We start from the raw sequence: 23259 nt of genomic DNA on the forward strand, positions 1-23259 counted from the left end.
TCAATTAACTATTTTATAAGATTGTCTTTCTATTCCTAGGATGAACCATATTAAAATAAGAGGTATTACTTATTAATACACTATGAGTTTCTATTGATGTTTTCATAGCAAAAATTAGTGTATCTGTAATTTTCTGTTTTTACTTTATTCCTGCCAGGTTTTAAGATACACACAATATATTTTCTAGACTCTGGGTCTTCAGGCCTTCCTGCCTTGCACTTGTGATATCACCTTTGTATGTTCCATCTCTCACCATAATGACTGATAGAATTCTTAATTTTTTTTTTATGGCGTAGCTCAATAAATATGTTTCTATCCATAAACTCATTAAGCATTCATTATTTTGAATCAGTATTTTTATGGCAATTTGAAAGTACTAAAACATGGATTTTATATATCTATATATAAATAATGCTATTATTTTAAAAACAAGAGCTGTATCAAACTACTACAGAAAACAGTAATCTCTGAAGAAGGATGTCTTTCTATCCTTGTCCAAGCCCCACACATGTAGCACAGGGCTTATAGCATAAGTGCATGACAGATTAGATGCATTCTCATAAATAAGCTTTTAATATAAGAATTTCTTATACTTACTCTGCATAAGACTTTTCTCTCTCAATGGATATTGCTTCAATTCTACATGCCCAACATTAATTAAGTGCCAAAACCCTAAACTTCCAAACAACCAGATAACTTTATCAGTAAGTAGCAATAAACCAACAAAAATGATTCGTTTGAGTGTGTTTCTCCTGTAATTTTTATCATACCTAAACCAAAAAGACCAAATGTTTCTTCTCTTGAGATTTAGTATTCAGTCCAAAGAGAAAGGGTATATCTCAGGAATGCTTTCTGGACAATGTATTACGTTTATAGAGAAAGCTATATGTGTCTTTTTTTTTTCTACTTTTAGGTAAGCATACATAAAGGTTTCAAGATATTATCTCCTCATTGCCACTAACTAATATTTCTAGTAAGTGAATCCATCATACTTCAGCCAAGAATGAACAAACTAACTGAAGTGGAGCCTTTATTTTTTTAATTTCTAGAAAGCTAAAATATATAAAGTTATCAGTCTGACTGATCTTTTCTTTCTGAAATGTATCATGTCTCTTGTGACCTTCATTGACTCAGGTATTGATATATAGAAAAAATCAAAATGTAGCAATGTTTTCCAGATGATCCCTATGATGGTAAATTTTATATGGCAAATTGACTAGGCCACAAGATGCACAGATTAGACATTATTTCTGGGTGTGTCTGTGTTGGTGTTTCCATATAAGATTAGCATTTGAATCGACGGGCTCAGTAAAGTAGATTGCCTTCCCCAGTATATATGGGTCTCATCTAATACACTGAAGGCATAAAGAACAGGAAGAGGAGAATTGTTCCCTTTTTTTCTACCTGTTTCAACTGAAATATCTTATTTCATCTTCTCCAGACTTCAGACTGGGATTTACATCTTATCTCCCCTGATTCTCAGGCCTTAGGACTCAGACAGAACTGCAATACTGGTTTTGCTCCAGCTTGCAGACAACAGATCATAGGAGTTATCCGCCACCATAATCTCATGAGCCAATTCCTCCTAAAAACTCCTCTCTCTCACCAAATGGCTCTGCGTCTCTGAAGAACCCTAATACAGTCCCTAACATACCCCGTGTAAGAATTTCTATAAAGACTCTTATTTCTGTTATCCTTTTCTGTTGTCCATTATTAGAGAAGTTAGGAAGTCAACCTTTGATAAACAAATTCACTTCTTGTCTTCCTACGTAGCTTGTCTACGTAGTTGTTCAAGCCAAAAACTCTAGGAGTTATTTTTAGATTCCATCTTTATTTTGAGCATGTAATGCAACTACCATTACTACCAATTTTATATCCAAAATATATGTGAATTCTAGGTATTTCTTCTATCTGTATTACCACTCCATAAAGTCAAGATAATATGTTCCTTGGCTTATGATAAAAATCTTCTATCTGGGTTTCCCACTTTCATTCATGTCTCCTACAATCTGATTTTCATATAGAGCCAGAGGGATTATTTTTAAAATAGCAATCAGATCATACCATCCCCCTGCTTTTAGATCCCTTCAATTGCCTTCTCTTACATTAAGTAAACATGAGCTCCTTATCTCGGTTGACAAGAACTCAGATAATATGGTCTCTTCCCAGGATTCCACATCTGTTGCATCTCTTTCACCTTTAACCACTATAATCTGGACCTCATATTCATTCTTGTATATGCCACTGATTCAGTCCAGGAGAACAACTAACATAAACACTCCCAAACCCTTTACTATGGTTTTCCTTGATTACAAAAAGTTCACATGGCAACTCAAATATCATTCTGTCCACTGTAAGTAAAACATTTAGTTTCTCATCCATCTATTTTGTTCTATCGTATCAAGTTTTTTTATTTTTATTTATTTACACTTCTTCCATTTTACCAGCTCTTTGAAAAAAAAAAAACCTCCTTTGTCCTATTCAATGCTGTATTCCCAGCACCCAAATGAATGGGAACTCTTTGTTACATATTTCTTAAATAAATAAGGATACTGATTGTTTTTGTAACTTGGAGAATTTCATACATTGAGAAACACAATAATGAAGCCCATTGAGAGATCCCCTCACATCACCATTTATTTTCAGGTGTCAGGACCTCAAACTGGCATTACTTTTTGATACTCCCTGTCTAAGATTTGCTTCCCTCCAGGACTCATTCTAACACAGCCTCAAGAAAGATATCTTGCCTTGGTAGACTTAGATAAATATTCTTTCTCTGTGCTTTAAAAACACTGTCTGCTTAGTTCTTCCACAGGATAGCCAAATCAAATGTTTTATCATTCATTTGCTTCTATAATTTATCTAATTTAATTACATGTCTTGAAAGGCAAGAGAAGTGTGTTGGGTATATCCTTTTACTGTTACTAGCATAGTACCTAGTATGTATTTTATAGAAAAGAATTTTTATGTTTAAAGCTCTTTTTTAAAGTTTATTTGCAATATCATTATGTATAAATAATTATTATTTATAAATTTTGGCTCTAACACTGAGCCAAAAACATCCATTCACATACTCAACAATCAGACTTGACAAAGATGACATATCTCTCAAACTTTAGAGGTTAAGTTAAAGAAAATTTAGAAAACCATTCGACATATTTGTAGTTAAAGCAGAGTAACATTGGAAAGGGGGGGGTGATCGCAATGACTGCTAAATTGTCATGTTCCATCTTAGAGCATAATTGTTAAAATCTTCCTCTTAATTATGAGGAATCATAGGATGGCCTGAAGTTCTTTGCATGTACAAAAGAAATCCCAAAAATTAACATTTGGCTTTGGGGGACGATCCCAATAACTCCTAAATTGTCATGTTCCATCTTAGAGCATAATTGTTAAAATCTTCCTCTTATTTATGAGGAATCATAGGATGGCCTGAAGTTCTTTGCATGTACAGAAGAAATCCCAAGAAATTAACATTTGGCTTTGGTGACCTCTCATTTCCTTTTCTGGTCCTGATCTCTGAGTTCATTGAAGGCATGGTTTTCCACAGTCTTTCTCTTCAGACAGCATCTTGTGATATTCCTCCTAGCAACCCTCTTCTGTAATCTGTGGATAATAATAGAAATATCTATTATCTATTAGTAGGGATACTTGCAAGAAATAATACTTGCATTCAAGATGTGAATTAGATGGTGGCAGGTAACTCAAGTTGGGGAAATAGTACCCAAAGGCACTATTTTCTCCAGCAAATGCCTACTAACCTTGAGACCTAGATGAAACTTCCACACATAAAGGAAGGAGGAGAATACATACAAAAACACTTACAACATTACAATTCAGGAGATGACCCCAAATACCAGCATGTAATTTCTGTTTCTCTCACATATTTGATGTGTAATTTAACCCTGAAAATTCCTTATAATGTTTCTGAACTTCATTTTTCCTATCCATAAAACACTACAATTTGGCAAACCTAGAGTGTCCTATAAGCATCTAACTTCTGGATCTTTCTGAATGTCCAAAAATGTGCCATTGGTGCTTTTTATAATTTTCCCTTTTAGTATTTGGAAAAGCTGTGATTTCTGTTGCACCCATTCTTGAGTTCCCATCTTTTTGGAAAATTTCACCGTAATGCCTTCTTGAGTCTTCCCATATGGGGTCCCTTACTTCCTCCTCAGTACTTCCATAGCACTATATATAACTTAGTTTCTATTTCTTATCATCAAAAGTCTCATAATTACAGAGAGAACTGTTTAGTTGAAAGTTAAGGGGATTTAGTGTCAGACCAACCAAACTTAAACCCAGACTCAAATAGTATTTATCCATAGATAAAAAAAAAAAATCCAACAATTAGTTCTTATGAGATTGATTAGGTACATTTTATAAATAAAGAAAATAAGTTTGAGAATGCTACTGTATTTAATCTTTCTGTATCAACCATGTAGGTTAATTTCTGTACTGATAGATACTCAATAAATGTGGCAGACAAAATTCTTGATCCTCAGATGGTCCATCAAGTCAGGAAATTTTTAAATTTTATGTCCTCCATAACGCTAGGTCTGTGTTCAAAATACTAGGACTAGAATATCTTCAATAGCAACAGTATACCATGTAATCCATAAATTTGTGTTGACTAAAACTACAATGATAATAAATGTATTTTTAAATGATAGGTCATAAAGACATGCTCTTCTACAATTATCATAAGAAGCAATAATTACAAGGGCAAATAATACATTCAACACTGTTTGGCTGAGTAACAGTGCAAAGACACTTTTTATAGCAAATAAAACAGTATTGAAATTGAAAAAATATAGAAAAGTATTTCCTGCAAAATATATTCTACAATTATTTTGTCCACAAAAAAATACAATGACATTTAAAAAGTCTTTAAGTACAGCCTCACAACGTGACATATTTAATTCTAATCCCAGGTATTATAAGGCATTATTCTGTTCACAAATAAAAAGCTGCTTTTAAAACCCTTTACCCTCAATTCAACTTTTTTCAAATTCAAGGTTAGATTCATGAAAACAGAGAGCCACAATTTCAATTTTTTGGCAGTGCGTGAGATTATGAGATGAAAAATTAAAACTATAAATTATCCCCAATAACTTGCGTATATGTGTGCATATTTATATATATGAATATATTTATAAATATATGCATAAGGATATATATATATTCTTTTTAATGTTGATATTCATGTTTAAGTTGTGCATTTATAGAGCTTTTATAGTGATGCCCGCTGTTACCTTATCTTTTTGACTGACAATGATAGGATTTCAGTCATGCTCAGCCTTTCCGACAGTGCCAGTGATGGGATTTTTTGAAATCTTATTACTGGTTACACTGCCCTGATCTCAGATGGAACTTTCAATCAAAAAGGCAATCAGAAGGTTATACATTCGTGAGATTCCCTGCAAAGCCAGTGATCGCATAATACAACTTGTTGGAAGGGCCTACTTGCCTTCAGTCCTTATGTGGCTATAAAGAGTAATTGGCTACTTAGCTCTCAGCACCCGCTTTTCCTTTTCCAAAATACAGCATAGCCCAGAACTCTGTTGAGTCTCAGTGTGGAATCCAGCTGCTCCTAGGAGATTTCTAAGTCTCATGCAGAGACTTGTCTTACTTTAAGCATCTGATTAAGCAGACTCTCCGAAAGACACATTTGTATCTTTCTAAGCATTCTTGCTTCACTGGTGATACCAGTAAATCTAAGTTTCCTTTTCTTCTATATATACACATACACTTAACTGCAGATTTTTTTCAAAACAGTTTCAGTTTAAAGTTTACACCCTAGAAGTCATAATTCTGTGTGGCAAGGTTAACACATGAATTTAAAAATAGCATATTTTAATCATCGTATTATAAACGTTTAGAACCTTATAACTATACTCATAGAAATATTGTTAAGAAATTCCCCCCTTAATACTCTTGAATATTCATATATGGATGTTTAAGAGACATTTTGCTAATATGATTTGATCAAATCATAGGCAGAGTAGAGGCTGAATTGATCCCATGTTGTGTCCAATCACCCAGGGATGCATCAGTTCCCTAGGTGGGGTAGGCAGAGGGAGATAACTTTGTCTAACTTGGCTCCAACTTAATCATTCTTCTCCATTTAGCAGAGAGTACTCTTGTTTCTGCTATGTCAATGTTGATGAAACAGACAACAATGCACATAGCTTTAAAAAATAGTCATTTCAATAAAGTTTTTAAAATGTGTTATTTAACAAATTGAGCATGGGATACTTAAATCTTAGAAAATGCTAGGAATCTTATTGATCTCTTTCGGTTGGGAAAGTCCTGGCAAGTCTATTACTAAAGTAAAACCTCAAGTTAAAATGTGTGTTTTTTATTTGTTTATTTGTTTTGTGTGTGTGGGTGTGTGTGTGAGAGAGAGAGAGAGAAAGAGAGAAAGAAAGAGAGAGAGAAAGAGAGAGATAATTCCTGAGATTTTTAGTTTAATTCACGACACTCTAAAAGTATAGGTCAATCTTATTAGGATCAAGGTATTAGTCACTTTATTGTGTGTTACAAGACCTGAAATAGGCTTTTAAATGCAAAATGCTGACACCGTGGTGGCAAAGAAAGTCAGCAAGAGATTCAAGTTTTCATTCTGTGTTCCTAGGCAAAGAGAATACTTAGGCGATATTTGGGCAACTTGTACACCAGACATTATCTCCTGCTCACAGAAACCACTGTACGAAGATTATCCTGTTGATTACCAATATCTGAGGATATAGATTTTATACTCCTTACAAAATACTGTAATTTTTCTGTTAGACATATTTGTGTGTCTATAATCTTTGGGCACTTCAAAGTACACTAGAAATGAGTCTGATGTTCAAGAGATACATAAAACATAATAATAATCTCTCCTTGGTTTGGAAGGTGTAAGATAGTTAGAATATTACTATTGATTATTACTGCAACTACTAATAATAATTTACATTCACCAAGCACTTGTTTTAGACACTGTGCCAAGTCCTAGTATATTTAAAGTCATGTTGGACCATCCCTTTGACCTCAAGAAAAAGTGTTCACTAGCCGTAATAATACGCATAAAAGATTACTTATTCTCAGCAACAGAAACTCAATAAAAAGTTGATTAAGCCACTGGATAGTTATAAATTGTTATTATAGTATTTAAACTGTTGTTTCTGTCACAGTGAAGGTAGCCTCTAGAAGTTGGTGCGTTCAGTTTTTGAGTCAAAAACCGTTCTCTTCTTAGCAGCCCCACACCAAGGACTGAGATGACAGAGAACCACAGCCTGACTTCTTTAATGGATATGTTTTCACTCTAGAACCCCCTGTCAGACTGGCAGAGATTTTGCCAGGTCTGCACTGCAGTCTAAGACTCTCTTGCCAAATCCTGCTCCCAATCCCTTTATTGTTACAAGTTTTAGGTCTGCAAACTTGTCTGCAGGTTTTCCCTGCCCAATGCGTCTGCTTCCAGAAGGACCCAAATGACACAGTTGGACTAGCCTTTAGGTGTTCCATGTTCCTTTTATGTCCCTGCTGGTATCTTGCTGTGTGATCACTGGCAAGCCATTTCTCTTCTCTGTTTCTTTATAATAAAGAGTCTTAAAAACAAAAGTGACCCTTGGGATGATTTGGTTGAGTATTCTAGAATTTTAGTTTGAGTTGATGATTCTGTTAATAGATCTTCCACTGATTGAAAAAAAATTAATGACAACAAAGGTATTTATAAAAATATATTTCACAAAGTAGGAAACAATACAGGAGTTTCTCTGAATACAATACATGGAGTAAATAAACAATATTGCATTAAAGCAAAGTAGAAAATTAAAATGATCTGCATGTAATACTTGAGTTTTATCATACATTTTCTACTCCTAAATGGCAGGTTTGCATTACAAATTAAATATGCTCACATCTTCTAGTGCTGTTCCTTTTTGGAGTCTAAGACATTCTGTGCATCACCATGAAGATCAGGGATAGGAGTGCTAAAAACGTAAGCAGTGAAATTATGTACAAATCAGTTCCTGCTCTAAAACTGTGGGGGTAACTTGAAGCATGTCTACTGGGCAGGGCATGATGTAGGTATCTAAAAGTCTAGAGTTTAAATATTCACAGGAATCAATATACTTTAGGATGTTTGTGCTTGTAGTAAAAACACCAAATACTAGGATTATGAACAAAATAGAAAACAGTCCAAAAGTTTCTCTGGGAAAATGCTGTTCCTGCCATCACCAGTTACAATAACACTTTCTACTCTAAAGAGACTATTAGCTCTCCTTTCGATAATATTGCCTGCCATACTCATCTCATCAAAATGTACATGTATTAAACATTCATTGTATATATATTTATATAAAACAATCTAAAGGATTATTAATGGATATAATTTAGTTTTTTCCCATATATTCCCTTAATCTATAGATTACCAACCTTAATAAATAAAAGCATTAATGGACATCAATAAAATATTTATTTCGAGGATTAAACAAATAAATTCACGCGCTAGCAATAAAACCATCTGTCTCTTATGTAGTCCACTGTGTGATACAGTTTATCTTTGTGTCCTTGTGGAAGAAGATGAAGAGGAGGGAACGAAGAATCCTGCTTCTAGAAAACAAGCATGTTTGAATGGGATTTCTCTCCTCCCGCCACTGAATTGGCAAGCCCCACCCTGGAATGGATTACGAACATGTGAATATTTTAAGGCTCGACACAATATTTAAAGATGCTATTCAGTCTCTGGTGAGTGGGGCCAACAATTATGTACAATGTGTGGTCACCGTACCGTATAATCTAGGAGGCCTCTCAAAACTCCAAAAAGTTATAATGTACAGCAGACCAAGTATTGCTTTATCATTTGTGGCGGGATCCTTATTGGTGAAGGGGAAAAAACCATTTGCATTCATAAAAATCCTTGCAGAAGACACATATCAGCAGCAGATTGCTTGCAGGTCCATATTTTTTTTTCTAAGAAAGCACCTTTTAATTATGATTTTTTCCTCTATTTAAACCATTTATCTAAGGATTAGCCAGGATCCCAATCTTTGTCTGTGGTGGTCAGGTAAATATCAAATATCCAAGGACTTCTAGACACTCCACATACTTAATTCACACTCCACAAGATTTATAACCTCCTAACATATACTTTTTTATTTTATTATCTTTTTTTGGTTCAACATTAAAATGTGGTTGAGTTTATAGATGACTGGTGCTAAACTTGCCTCTAAAACAAATAGCCACATTGGTTGTATCTAAGGGGAGTGACCCTAGAATATTACAGAATGCTCAGTTCCAGTGATTTATTTATAATCCACTGTCAAGTTTCTTTGTCACTTTCACCAACAGAGTAGAGTTCGCCCAGTCTCTTAAAGCGGGGACCCCAGTCACTGAGGTAGTCAAAATTCTGGTCTGAGTCTGATGTGGTGGACTCCAAGGAGCTGAGGGAGCCAGCCACTGACCCTCGGCCTTCATAGCCATATATCTGAATGGAGTCATATGGCGGGGCTGTGGGATCATTATCTGCCTCATGCAGCCTTACATTTATAAACTCATCGACATCAACACCATTTGGAACTGGAGCAAGCCCTTGCCTTGGCATAAACTGCAAATCTGGTTTAATATCCTTACGGGGTAAAAATCCATTAATTCCATCTGGATTTTGTAAAGTTGCAATGTCAAAAGCCTCTGTGTCCTCCTCCCCTCCTCCTTCATCATCGTAGCGAATGATGTTTTCTCGAACGTCTTCGTCATCCTTGATAATTAATGGTTCGTTTTTATGCCGCCGTAGAGTTACAAACAGCACCACGATGACTAGAGGAAAAATATTAAATAACAGTCAACCAAACAAGCGTATAATTTCACAAGCAACACACTATATACGTTAGGAGAGAGGGGTATTTTTGCAAAATTGTATGAGCATACACCTTTAATAATATTTACTAGAAAATTAAGCTAAACATCTTTCTGAAGGATGAACATTAAATTTTGAGTAAATACTCTTCCAGATTATTGGTTTATTAAATGGTGATAGAGCTGGGTTAAAATAATTGGCATGTATGTATTCATGGTGAAAGTTACATTTTATACTGTTATGATCATTAGAGTGGGTGGCACAAAATAGAAATAGCACTGAAAGTATGACTATCTTGATGTGTGTTTCAAGCAAGTCCTTTAACATCCTTTGGTTCCAAAGCTCCCTTCTGTTAAAAAAAAACAGCGAACTAGGTCCTTGGGCTTTCACAGTTTTTCAAGGCACTCTCCAATTAAATTATGTTCTTTTATAAAAAAGTGAATGTCAAATTTGCATGGGCAGCTTGTCTTGTGGGAGGGCTGGAATGCCTCTAGCTGGGAAGAGAAACCTGAATGTGAAGAAAGGGCAAGGAAAACATACCCAACTAGCCAGATCGGCCAAATCAAATGTGGGCTAATGGAGCAAAATATGTCATCAAAGTGATGCTTAAATCCAAGGCACTGGGTGAGCAAGACAGATGGAACAAGAAAGACGGTAACTGATACCGTCTTTATGGTGTTTTGTTCCTCAAGGGTAGGATAAGATACGACTCTCCTGTTTTTCTATTTTCCTATTGTCTAATCTCATTGTTATAATTGGACTTTTTTAATTAAAAGGTTACAGAATCTTAATTTGCAATCATCATTTTAAATTGATGTTTATATCAAGGAAAATATCAGAGAAATGCAATGGCATTTTGAAGAAAACTTATTTTTAGTTTGCTTATTTGCTTTCTTTTTATATCATCAGATTTGGGATCCGATGGACTCAGCAACCCAATCGATAATGAAACACTATTGTGGGCATAGCAGAGCCTGCTGTTGCAGTGAACTGGTGTGCCTCACACCCAGAGTTCTTCTTATGTAATAGACGGTGTTGTAACGACGTAAAAGCCCTTCCCCACTGCCACCACCATTGTGCCTTGTTCATCGTTTTATTGGTGATGGAATTGAAAAAGGCACTGAAAGTCCTCTTCAGTTGGACATTTACTATCACAACCCTTTCTCTCTTCACTTCTTAGAGATCTCAAAATGTAGAGAAGGAAAGGAAGTTCCTCTTCCCCAAGGGAATGCTGTTGCCTGTATAGATCAGAGTTTTCTGTCCTTATTTACAGTCATTTATGAATCAGAAAAAGGGTGACCGGTAGGCTATGAAGGAAATACGTACCTAACAGCAAAATGATGCATGCTAATATGGCAATTAAGGCGCCCATACTGAGTCCAATTGGAAGGACATAAGCTTCGACATTGCAAGACTGGACGACACCGTCATTGCTGCAGCCACAGACCCTGATTGTCAAGGTGCTGGTGCTGCTCAGTGGAGGATTTCCGCTATCACTGATTATGATTGGTAAAAGATAGACTTCTTGCTTCTGGCGGTTGAATCCATTATGCTTTGCCAAAATACTGAGGGAATTATCTGGAAAAAGTAAAAATTACAATAATTTGCATCATTTCAAAATGACTGCCCAAATAACACTTGTTTTTCTAGTTCATGAAACCTTTGCAAACCTCAAGACAATCCCAACTTCAATGGACTGCTCAGGCTTTCTCCCCAACTCGTCTCCACACTTTTTTTTTTTTTTTTTTTTTTTTTGAGACGAAGTCTCGCTCTGTTGCCCAGGCTGGAGTGGAGTGCAGTGGCGCTATCTCGGCTCACTGCAAGCTCCGCCTCCCGGGTTCACGCCATTCTCCTGCCTCAGCCTCCCGAGTAGCTGGGACTACGGGCGCCCACCACCATGCTTGGCTAATTTTTTTTTATTTTTAGTAGAGACGGAGTTTCACCGTGTTAGCCAGGATGGTCTCCATCTCCTGACCTCGTGATCCACCCGCCTAGGCCTCCCAAAGTGCTGGGATTACGGGCATGAACCACCGCGCCCAGCCTGCACTTTTTCAATCAGCATGGACCAGGACAACCATAACAGGTTGAATGATTGGGACCCCCGATTAACCAAGGGAGTTTTACCATCATCACCTTAAAAATGCAAAATATTTCTTTTACAAAAATAATCTCTAAGTATCCCTTCCGAAGACATATATTATCTCATCTCCATATACCATATATAAGCTTGATTTTCTTTATTTAGCCTGATAATAGGTTAAACAAATTTGATTGGATAAAATGTCATCATATTTGAAACACATGTTTGAGAAGCTCTGTATTAAAAGATAGACTGTATGACAACACAGTTGCAAAACAATGCACTTTGTTGATTCCCACAGGTACCTAAAAAGAGGGTCATTTATGGCCTAGAGCATTCACATTAAGATACAGCAAAAGCCCTATTTACTACCCGTAGGAGATATGCCACATACATTAAAATTCTGTAGAGAAGACCTATAGTGGTTATATAATAAGAACAAAATGAGAAGTCATAAAACCATGTGTTCCATTTTGCACGTGTCAGTTAATTATATGGAGATATATACTGGTTGTCTGGAGCAACAGTTAAGCAATACTTAAGAATATACTTCAGTTCAAAGTAAAACTGGTCAGTGAGAAGTGATTGATCCCATGTTAGATACACAGTTCTCAAACTTTCACCCCCAAGTTGAAATATTTTGTTGTCATTCATCCTCATCTCATGAATTGCAGTCACATTATATATAATAATTGCTAACTTTCTTTCTCATGTTGATTACTGAAAGATATACATTTACTCAAAATGGAAATGCTGATTAACTCTCACTGATATTACAGCCAAAAGCAAATAAACACAATTTTGGTTACTAAATGCATAGTGTTATTTGGGCAAAATAATTATTTGGGTTTTTTTTCGTTTGTTTTTTCAAACACTGGCAAATTATAAACCCCCGAACACAGGGCTACCTAATCATTGCATATAATAGTAATGATTCCAAACCATCGCCATCCAATTTCTAATCATCAGTATCCTATTGGTTTCCAAAATACTCAACTAAGTGAGATATCCCATTCAGATGACTTCAAATAAGTTTTGTAAAACTACTGTACCATATAGCACTATACTAGGATTTCCAAAAATTGATAGCCATTCTCCAAAATAGATGTATAGTTATATTTAATTTTGCTTTGTTTAAGATATAAACAGGCCTATAATGCTTTTCTAATAAGCAGTCAAATAGAAAAAGCACTCTGATTTAACAATTGTTTTCTGAACTTCTTCTGGTTGTACATCATTATATAGTAATTTGAATATACTGAGAAAAAGAGATTTCTAATGGAGTTAAGCAGTTATATACCAAATGATCCAGTAATCTTTATTGTCATGACCTAGATGGAAATACCAGTAAGCTAAAAGCAAGGAACATTATCTTAAAACAGATATAGAATATATAGTTGTGTTATATTTTCAGAAGGTATGTGACAAGTTTGAGTACAGCTAATTAGTACAAAGAACATTTCTGGATGGTTTTATACACGATAGTTCAAAACAAAAGATAAAATTTGTTCTTCAAGGGACAATTAATAAAACTGAAATGAGGCTATTGTCTTTTTGTGGTTGACATTTCTATGAGAAACAATCTTTCCATATTCTCCTTTTATAACTGATTATTATAATAATTTAGAAACTGCAGCAGGAATATTGCTTGCTGCAGAACAAAGCTATCTTCTTCACTACTGAGAAAAGCATTGGTGGGTCTAACACTAAATTCATGCTTATATATATATTTTTTTACTAATCCTGGAATTTGCCTATCTTGCTTTCCTTTCTACAGGCAGAAAATTGTTGACTGAGTAAAGAAAGTCCATGAGTTATTCTTGCTAAATTTTACCTGCCAGTTCCAGACAACATCAATTCCTTTTTTACCTACTCATCTGTTTTTGTTTTTATTTTTTTCCTATTTTTGGATTGGTAATTGTATTTGTTTTCAACTTACTTGAGTTCTTTCATTAGGCTGAATGAAATTGCCATTATTTTACACATCAAAAACCATAGAATATTAGCAGTTTCACAAAGCTCAAATTAATGTTCTTGGAATTATTTTTTATATCTTAAATGTTGTAAATATCATCTACAAAGTTGTGGTTTCTTCTCTAACCCTCATGATGCCTTTTCATTTCATTTAAATTTTTGAGTTTAATATAGTTTATTTTATCAATCTCTTATAATTAGTGTTTTCAAGCCTTATTTTAAAAATTCTTAATTATATAAAATTATTTTTAGGTTGTTGTATTAATTTGATTGTTTTCTATACTAAAAATTGAGTTTCTCAATGTTAATTATGGAGTAACTTATCACTTACCTACTGATCGTCAAAGATCATTTTCTCACAAATGAAATTTTTATGCATCCTCATTCTTTTAAGAGATCTTTATTCTGTTTCAGTAATCTGATTCTCTAACCCTGCATGAATACCCTGTTTCTCATGTATGAAAACTTTACCATAAATCTTGATATTGGTTACAGCATTTTCTCATACCATGTTCTTGAAGAATATTTTGGCTATTATTGTTCATTTGCTATTCTCTGAAAAATACAGAATCAGCTTATAAAGTTTTATAAAAATTCCTATAAGAAACTTCATAGAAGTTATATTGAAATATTAGCCAAGTTTGAAATAATTACAACTTTATCATCAGTTTTCTATATTAAGACAGTTATTTCTTTATGTTCTTCAATATATGTCAATGAAATGTTTTTAGCTTATAAAAATGTCCACATCTTTTTGTTAGATTTATTTTTGCTGCTGTATATAGTTTATTGTGATAGTAAACCTGTTTAAAATTTAGTTACCTTTTTAAAAATATATTTTCAACTCACTGCTGCTAGTATATAAAATTTAATTGTCTTATATGTTGATTTTAGCTTCAGCAATCTTCTAAGACTTTCTTTTTATTTATAAAAGCGTATCTTATCAGAGAATTCCATTTCAGCATGATAGAAAAGGAGCTCTACAGATGTGCTTTCCAGTGAAACTGGTGAAAATTATAAATGGAAAAACATTTAAAGATTCTGGAAATGGATCTGGAGGCAAGCAGCAAATAAAGAAACATTCATTCAAGAAAATTGACTAGAGCTTGGTAAGAATGGTAAGACTCTGGTGCATGAACAAGAACCCACTCCCGTCCTTCCTTGTCTCAGCTCAGTGAGGTAGAAACTTCACTCCAAACTGGTTTAGCCAAGAACACAGGGGTCCCTCTCCCTGCAGCAAGCAGTTGGAGGACGATTTTCTGGGGAAAAGGTGGGATGTCAGACATTCTCATTCTGTTTCTAGTTACTTACTGTTCAAGCTAAGTTCTAAGTCAGTATGGTCAGGAGGCAGGGACTCTTTTCTTCCTCCTGATCCCTATTCATGGGAGAGAGGCTCTAGCTGGGCACTGTGCCACTGAGAATATGGAGCCTCAATTGCCCTTTCTCTAGCCCACTGTACACTGGGAAAGGCAAGCCAAAAAGACTTGAGGCTATTTTTCCCCCAGCATCATATGCTCTGTCCTAAGGTTTAGCTGCCCCTCAGAGAAACATGCCATAATCTTCACACCAACTCCAGAGCCAGTAGCTCAGGATTTTGCCCAGGGGGGTGGAAAGCAGGGAATCTTGGAAAGAGAGAGCCTCTGGAGCCCACTTGGGTCAGAACGAATCTGAAACTCTGACCTAGGAAACTACTCTTTCAAAGGAGATCAAATTTGAATGGATTGGTCTGTAGAGTAATTTAGGTTCCAAGGCAGCCTTACAAACAGTGGAGAAATCCTGTTGGAAATTAGTGGAATTCAACAGCTAGACATGGTCAGGGGAAAAGACAATCAAGGAGAGCCCTGCCCAAACAACTGTAATTCTAAAGTGACTGTGGACATACCCATGCTTAAGATTCCCTGAAGTGAAACATCGTGGGTTTAATACCACAGAGGGGGAAGTAGACTTCACTAAAACAACCCAGCCAGTCATTAAACAAATAAGCAAATAAAATAAGCCTTCAGAGGAAAGTACTCAGTTTTGCTATATTATCTAAAATGCCTAGTTTCCAACAGAAGATTATGAGACAGGCAAAGAATGAAGAAAATATGACCCACAGGGGGAAAACAGCTGGCAAAAAGAAAAAGCCCATGAGAGGGACAATAAAAAATTAACTAGAGTGACTAAACAGTAGACTTGAATTGGCAAAAGAAATGGTTAGTGAACTCAAAGATAGAACAATAAAGAATACACAAACTAAAGAATAGAGAGAAAAAAAGAATAAAGAGAAATAAGCTGAGCCTCAAAAAAATGTATAACACCATTAAGTGCACCAACAAATGTGCAGTGAGTGTACCAGGGGAGGAGAAGGAGAAAGAAACAGAAAAAATATCATTGAAAACCTGAATTTAAAAAAAAATAGTCTATACATCCAGAAAGCTCAAGGAACTCCAAGAACATAAACACAAGGATATTCATAAATAGACACATCATAGTGATAACACGGAAAGCCAAAACCAAGTAGAACATGTTAAAAACAAGAGAAAATTGACTCATCACTTAACAGCAAAAATTTCGTAGAAACAATGAAGGCCAGACGGACGTGGGATAACATATTCAAAATGCTCAAGGAAAAATATTGTCAACCAACAATCATATTCAGTAGAGCTATCTTTCAAAATAAATATGTATATGAAATAAAGATATTCTCGGATGGACAAAAAAATGAGAGAATTTGTCACCAGCAGGCATGTTTACTAAGAAATACTAAAGGAAGTTGTCTTCAAACTGAAAGAAAATGACCCCAGATGGTGACTCAAATCCACATTAAAAATAAAAAGAGTATCAGTGACAATAATTATCTACTTATAAAAGACAATAGAAATGCATAGTTATTCTCCTTTTTTGTCTTAACTGTTTTACAAAGCAATTGTATAAAACAATTAGGTTTTTCAGCATAAAGTATCTATTTTTGAGCATAAAATATCTAGAAATTAAAAAGTGATAGTGGCATACTCTAATATCTCATTTTCAATAATAAATAAAACAATGAGGCAGAAATCAAGGTAGAAGGTAGAAGACTTGAAAAACAATACAAACTATACCTAACACTGTGGAACACTCAACAACTGTATAATAAATATTCTTCTTAAGTGAACTTGGAACAGTCCGCACTGTGAACTATATGCTAGGCCATAAAACAAACCTCAATACATGATAGAATGATAGAACTAATCCAAAGTAGGTTGTCTGACCACAATGGAATGAAACTAATAATAGGAAGAAATTTGGGAAACTCATAGACATGTAGAAATTAAATAATGCACTCTTAAATAGCCAATAGATCAAAGAAGAAAGCAAAAGGGAAATTAAAAAAATTATGAAACAAATGTAAATAAAGATGCTATGAATCAAAATGTGTGAGCTGCAACTAAGGGAGTCCTTAGAGGGAAATTTTTAGCTTTAAATGTCAGTATTAAAAAAGCAGAAAGCTCTCAAATCAATAACCTAATTTTTCGCCATCAACCATATAAAAAGAAGAGCAAAATAAGCCTAAGGCAATCAGAAGAAAGGAAATGATAAGGATTTAAAAAGCAAATTAGTAAAATAGGGAATAGAAAAATATATCTGATCATATTGGGGGTATTTCTATGTAGTCACACATTCTTTGCAAATAAAGGATTTTATTCATTCCTTTTCAAGTATTACTGTTTTCATTTTTTTAAAAAAAATCTTAGTACACTAATGAGAACTTCTAATACAATTTTGAGTACAAGTAGTTATAGTAGGCACCTTTACCTTGTTTCTGATTTTTTTTAAAAAAGAAAAAGGCTTTTGACTTTCAACAGTTGGTAAGATGATCAATGGTGTTTATTGGAAGATTTTTTAATTGTCTGTCTGTTTACATGCACTCATTGTTTTTATTTTTTTTTTACTTTAGTTTTACTTTAGTTTTTTTTTTTTTTTTTGGTTGATTTGTTTGTTTTATTTGCTGTCCAATAGTGTAAAAGGAAAGAACAGTCATATAAGTGACTGTTCACTTGGCTGTTCACTACCTCTAAACTTGGCTTCAATTTTACTCCTACATTATTCAACAACCTTCTTTTCAGTCTTTCATGTTTTCATTGTGTATCATCTTCTTGTCTCTGAATCTTAGCCTGCCCTCTCCCCTTATAGCTTCCGCTTATTGCTTTTATTGCATTTATTTTATCTTTTTGAGCAGAGTAAACAGAAGAGTGTGTCCTAATAATGAGATGTTAGATAAAAGAGAGAAATTTTTCTAGAAATAAAAAATATATGAAAAAGGAGAGGAAATGATCACTGAATCCATAGTTACATACTACATTATTTAAAAAAAAGAAATCTCTTGAAGTTGAGGGTAAAACAACAATTTCCAAAAGATAGAAGGATATGCTGACAAGATCAATTTAAGAAATGGGCCGATCAGTATCAATTGCAATTCTCTAGGATGAACTAATATCCAATTGGATAGGCTGATGTCCCGTCTACCACAGTTGTGTTACACTGAGATAAAACATATCATCACGTTATCACCTGGGTCTCTGACATTCTCAGTAGGTGTATTCAAATATGTCAGCTTTCTGTATCCATGGTTTCCACATCTGTGGATTCAACCAATAGTGGATTGAAAATACTTAAAAAAATAAAAAATAACAATATAATAATTAAAATAATACAAATTAAAAATACAATCAAATATATCTATATATAGTAACTACATTGCATTAGGTATTATAAGTAATCTAGAGGTGATTAGAAGTATATGGGAGGATGTACATAGAGTATGTGCAAATACTATGCCATTTTATATGAGACTTTGTGGACCCGTGGATTTTGATATCCACAGGAACCAATCCCCAGTCTATACCAATAAGCAAATGTATTCATGTTCCCCAACATTTCTCCCAGTTAGGGATTTTCCTGTTTCCTCATTTTTTTTGTAATGCTTTACAGATGAATAATATACCAAGAAAAAAGAAAAACTCAATTTTCAGGAGCTTGCTTTATTCTCCATACCCAGTTGTTTATGACTGACTTTTGTACAAATATCTTCCTGGGGACTTAAAGTGGGCTAAGAGCACCGGGCATGCCTCCAGTGACAATATTCCTAAAGTGATAGTAGAATTGAGTTTCCTTCTCCTTGGCTGAGAAATATAAGGTATGTGCCAAATAAATAGTAAAGAAGAGACCAAACGAACAAGAACTCTTTTCAAGTACATAGACTTACTTAGTTTCAGGCAGCAGAGTACAGTTATGTAAATATGTATGAACTTTTATTCAGATTATGATAACAGATTGATTATGAACAGAAATATTTAGTTTTATTCTTAGTTTTATGTAATTGTGTTTTTCAAGTAATTTGTTAGGTTTTTACTGAATGTTATGAGACAATGCTAAAGGCAGTCATCTTACAATTAATCCTTTATAATGTTTATGCATTACTCTTGTGAAGTTTTAGAAAAAAATAGATACAGTTAAATAAAATGTATATGTTTTATTTCATTAAAATATAAGCCCCTTGAGGCCAACTTGCCTTAGTCACAGTTCTACTCCCAGTCTGTAGCACAGGACTTGGCATAGAGCAGGAATTCTCATAACATTGATACCATTGTTTAACCCACTTCTATTTGGAATGGTTTCAGTTTTGAGGAACTGAACGCCTAACTGATTCATTAGAACTAAGAAATATTTTTAAAAGTTAGAAAATGAGACAGCAATGAATATCTATCTATCTGTCTGTCTCCATACCTAACTACCTATCTATCCATCTCTCTAATCTTATAAGAATTCCTGTTACCGAACAAAACCAAAATTGAGTAAACACATTATTCTGGAAAAATTATATCAAATAAAAATGGATAATAGATAAACATGTATAACTATCTATATATATGTGTGTGTATATGTGTGTTGAGGGGGAGGGAAATGAGGAAGAGAGAGAGTACATTTAGAATTTCTGCAATTGATTACACATTAGAGATTTGAGTTTCTTCCCCCAAGGTCTGCATGGTTTAGCCCCTGTCTAGTTCTCCAGCTTCATGTGCTGCCACTCTCCTTTCTCTGTATGTTCCAGACATCCTGGCCTTTTCTGAGTCAAACATCTTCCCTCCTCAGGGCTTTCATATTTGCTCTTTGTTCTGCTTGATAATCTCTCTACCTCTCCTTAGTCATAATTTGAATTGTGAAGATGGATGTATTCTTTATATTGATGCTCAAATAACACTTCTTTCTGTATAATTTCTTTCACAAATTGTACCCAATATCTCCAGATAAATGAGCTACATGATGTTACAAAAATCTTTATATTTTTATCAAAACACTATTACAAAGAAATGATAGAGTAATGGAGATAAGACAGACATTAGAGGTACAGAAATAAACTCAGAAACTTCCAAGTAACAAATAACCAATTGCAGATGCATAATGAGTTTTCAGCAAATATTTGCTGAATAAATAAATGAATAAGTAATCATAAGCTGTATTTTGTGGGCTTAAATTTATTTTCCTTCATGTTATTTGTTGTAAAGGGTTACATGTAGTTTAAAATAAATCAGAGAGAGGGAGAGTTCAATTTCAGGCTATTGGAAAGCATATATATCCTGGGGTTGTGTATGAAAATTTAAGAGAAATATTGATGGTTTCCAAGCCTTTCTCTGGGCATGACTCAGATCATGAAACATGAGCAATAAACTGAGGATGCTTAGGTTCAGATAGAAAGAGGCCTTAGAGAGGAAAAAAAAATCAAACTTTTATTAAAATATTGAAAATACCATCATGTTAAAGAAGTGCATACCAGAATTCTATTTTACTGAAGTGAAATTGGATATTTAGTCCTATATTCAGACAGGGGCGCACAGATGGATCAATTATCTCCTATAGTTAGTCGAGGAGAAATTTCTTCTTTGATTATTGATATTTCTTCCTTGAAGCATTTGGAGTTGGAAATCAAGGGATATTCTTTCATACAACATTAATATCCTTATAACATATCATTTTTCTTGTAGCAAATAAGGAAGTATTTGTTATGGACTGAGTACATAAATAATTCTTCTGTTGAAGCTATAACCCTCAGTATGCCTGCATTTGGAGATGGGGCCTCTACAGAAGTAATTAAGGTTAAATAAGTTCATAATGGTGAGGCTCTAATCCAAGAGAAATAGCGTCCTTGTAAGAAGAGACACTAAAGAGCTTCTGCGAGCTGTTTCTTTCTGTGGGCACACAAAGAAGAGCTCATGTGGGCTCAGCCACCTACAAGCAAAGAGAAGATCCCTCAGAATGAAAACTACCTTGCATACCCCACATGTATACTCCATGAAAAATTAAAAAGTCTATTTAAAATTAAAAAGTCTATAGTACTCCATGGAATACTATGCAGCCATAAAAAAGAATGAGTTCCTAAAAAGGAATGAGTTTCTGAGCAAACTAACACAGGAACAGAAAACCAAACACCGCATGTTCTCACTCATAAGTGGGATTTGAACAGTGAGAACACATGGACACAGGCAGGGAACATCACACACCAGGGCCTGTCAGCCGGTGGGGGCAAGGGGAGAGAGAGTGTTAGGAGAAATGCCTAATGCATACAGGGCTTAAAACCTAGAAGACAGGTTGACGGGTGCAGCAAACCACCATGGCACGTGTATATCTCTGCAACAAACCTGAACGTTCTTCACATGTATCCCAGAACTTAAAGTTTAAAGAAAAAAAAAAAAAAAAAACAGATAGACTGTGCCTATCTGGATAACTCCTCACTTTTATCTGTGTAATTTATCCCACAATCTGAATTTATTTTCCTTCCTTCCTTCCTTCTTTCCCTCCTTCCTTCCTTTCTTCCTTCTCTCCTTCCCTCCCTCCCTCCTTCCTTCCTTCCTTCCTTGCCTCTTTCCTTTCTTTTATTTCTTTCAGTTATAGTAGTCCTCCTTTATCACAGTTTCATTTTCCATGGTTTCAGTTACTCACAGTCAGCCATAGTCTGAAACTATGAAATGGAAGATGCCAGAAATAAACAATTTATGAATTTTAAATTGTGCACTGTTCTCAGTAGCATGATGAAATCTTTCTCTGTCCCTCTCAGTCCCACCTGGGATGTAAATCATCCCTTTTTTCCAGCGTATCCATGCTGTATATACTCCCTGCCCTTTAGTCACTTAGCAATAATTTTGGTTCAGATTGAAAAAACATAGCACATTATATATATATATATGGTTTGGTATTATCTGTGGTTTCGAGCATCCAATCTGGGTTTGGAACATATCCCCTGCAGATGAAAGAGGGAAATACTCTATTTTCTTTGTATGTTTAATAAAACAGGATTGGCCGTTATTATTACTGTTAGTGTTTAAATATCTCAAGTTCTTTCCACATTGTCTATTTTTTAGATAGAATAAAACAGGCAAACTCAAATTCTCTATTTGTTTTAGTGTACTTCATCTGTTGCCCTGATACAGAAATGTTACTTTGGACTAGATCCTATTTATTTAAAATTATTGAGCTATGACTTTTGGTTGTCCTTTTAGATGCAAACAAGAAGAAAAAGGAGGCAGAGTTAATGAAGGCACTTGCCAGGCAAATATTTATGGCAAAATAAATAGATGAAGAGAAGATCAGTAGGTATTGTGCCTTGTTGAGAAATGTCGCCTGACATTTGACTTGCAAATTTATTTCAAATTTTCTTGGTTAAGTCAAATGAAATAAAAATGATAAGAAGGTCAAAACAAAGAAAAAAATGCCACTGTGTTTAGTAGGTATGGACAAGAGATTTAATTAAGTTCTTATCACCGTGTTGTGTCTGTTGTTTATTTATAAAAACCCAGCAAAGCAATAAAAATACCAAATCCAGAAATTTTCAGCATATTAGAAGGATATATGTACAGTAGTATCCAATATTTAGGAATATGAACAAATATTAGAGCATCCACACTTCATTTATATCTTTCTACTCTAAATACTGAGTCTTGGAAACAGTCACAGTGTAATGAATTAATAAAAACTAAGTCTTTGTGAAGCCAGTCTCCTTCAGTACCATTACAACTTCCTACATAATTAATTGAAAGTGTACCAACATACTAAATCTGCCATGAGCAACTGGATATTCTGAGCCACCTAATTAGATCGTTGGCTTATTTGTGACTGCTTTCCATTTTCTCATTAGATTTTCTGTCATGCCACCTGATGTCAATAATCTCAATTTTTTTGGAATGTTGACTCATTACCAAATATTATAATATTTAATAATATGTGCCACATTTTCTTAATCCAGTCTATCATTGTTGGACATTTGGGTTGGTTCCAAGTCTTTGCTATTGTGAATAATGCCGCAATAAACATACGTGTGCATGTGTCTTTATAGCAGCATGATTTATAG

At 34.5% G+C, this 23259-nt stretch overlaps 1 protein-coding gene across 3 annotated transcripts in view; it reads right to left on the reverse strand.

Annotated features, from left to right (window-relative positions):
- Positions 1–3038: 3038 nt before the first annotated feature.
- Positions 3039–23259, reverse strand: part of CDH8 (cadherin 8) — a 391459-nt gene continuing 371238 nt past the window's right edge. Inside the window, exons 11-13 of one of the 3 annotated variants that reach the window (XM_054534013.2) lie at positions 11168–11419; positions 9619–9801; positions 3039–3606 (exon numbers count right to left, since the gene is read on the reverse strand). In XM_054534013.2, the coding sequence (XP_054389988.1) occupies positions 3560–3606; positions 9619–9801; positions 11168–11419 (482 nt within the window). In that variant the 3' untranslated portion in view covers positions 3039–3559. Of the gene's footprint in view, positions 3607–7226; positions 9802–11167; positions 11420–23259 lie in introns of those variants that run through there. The other 2 variants (XM_054534011.2, XM_054534012.1) reach the window with 2 other exon arrangements.

The sequence above is a fragment of the Pongo abelii genome, chromosome 18, assembly GCF_028885655.2.
Source record: "Pongo abelii isolate AG06213 chromosome 18, NHGRI_mPonAbe1-v2.0_pri, whole genome shotgun sequence".
Taxonomy (NCBI): Eukaryota; Metazoa; Chordata; class Mammalia; order Primates; family Hominidae; genus Pongo; species Pongo abelii.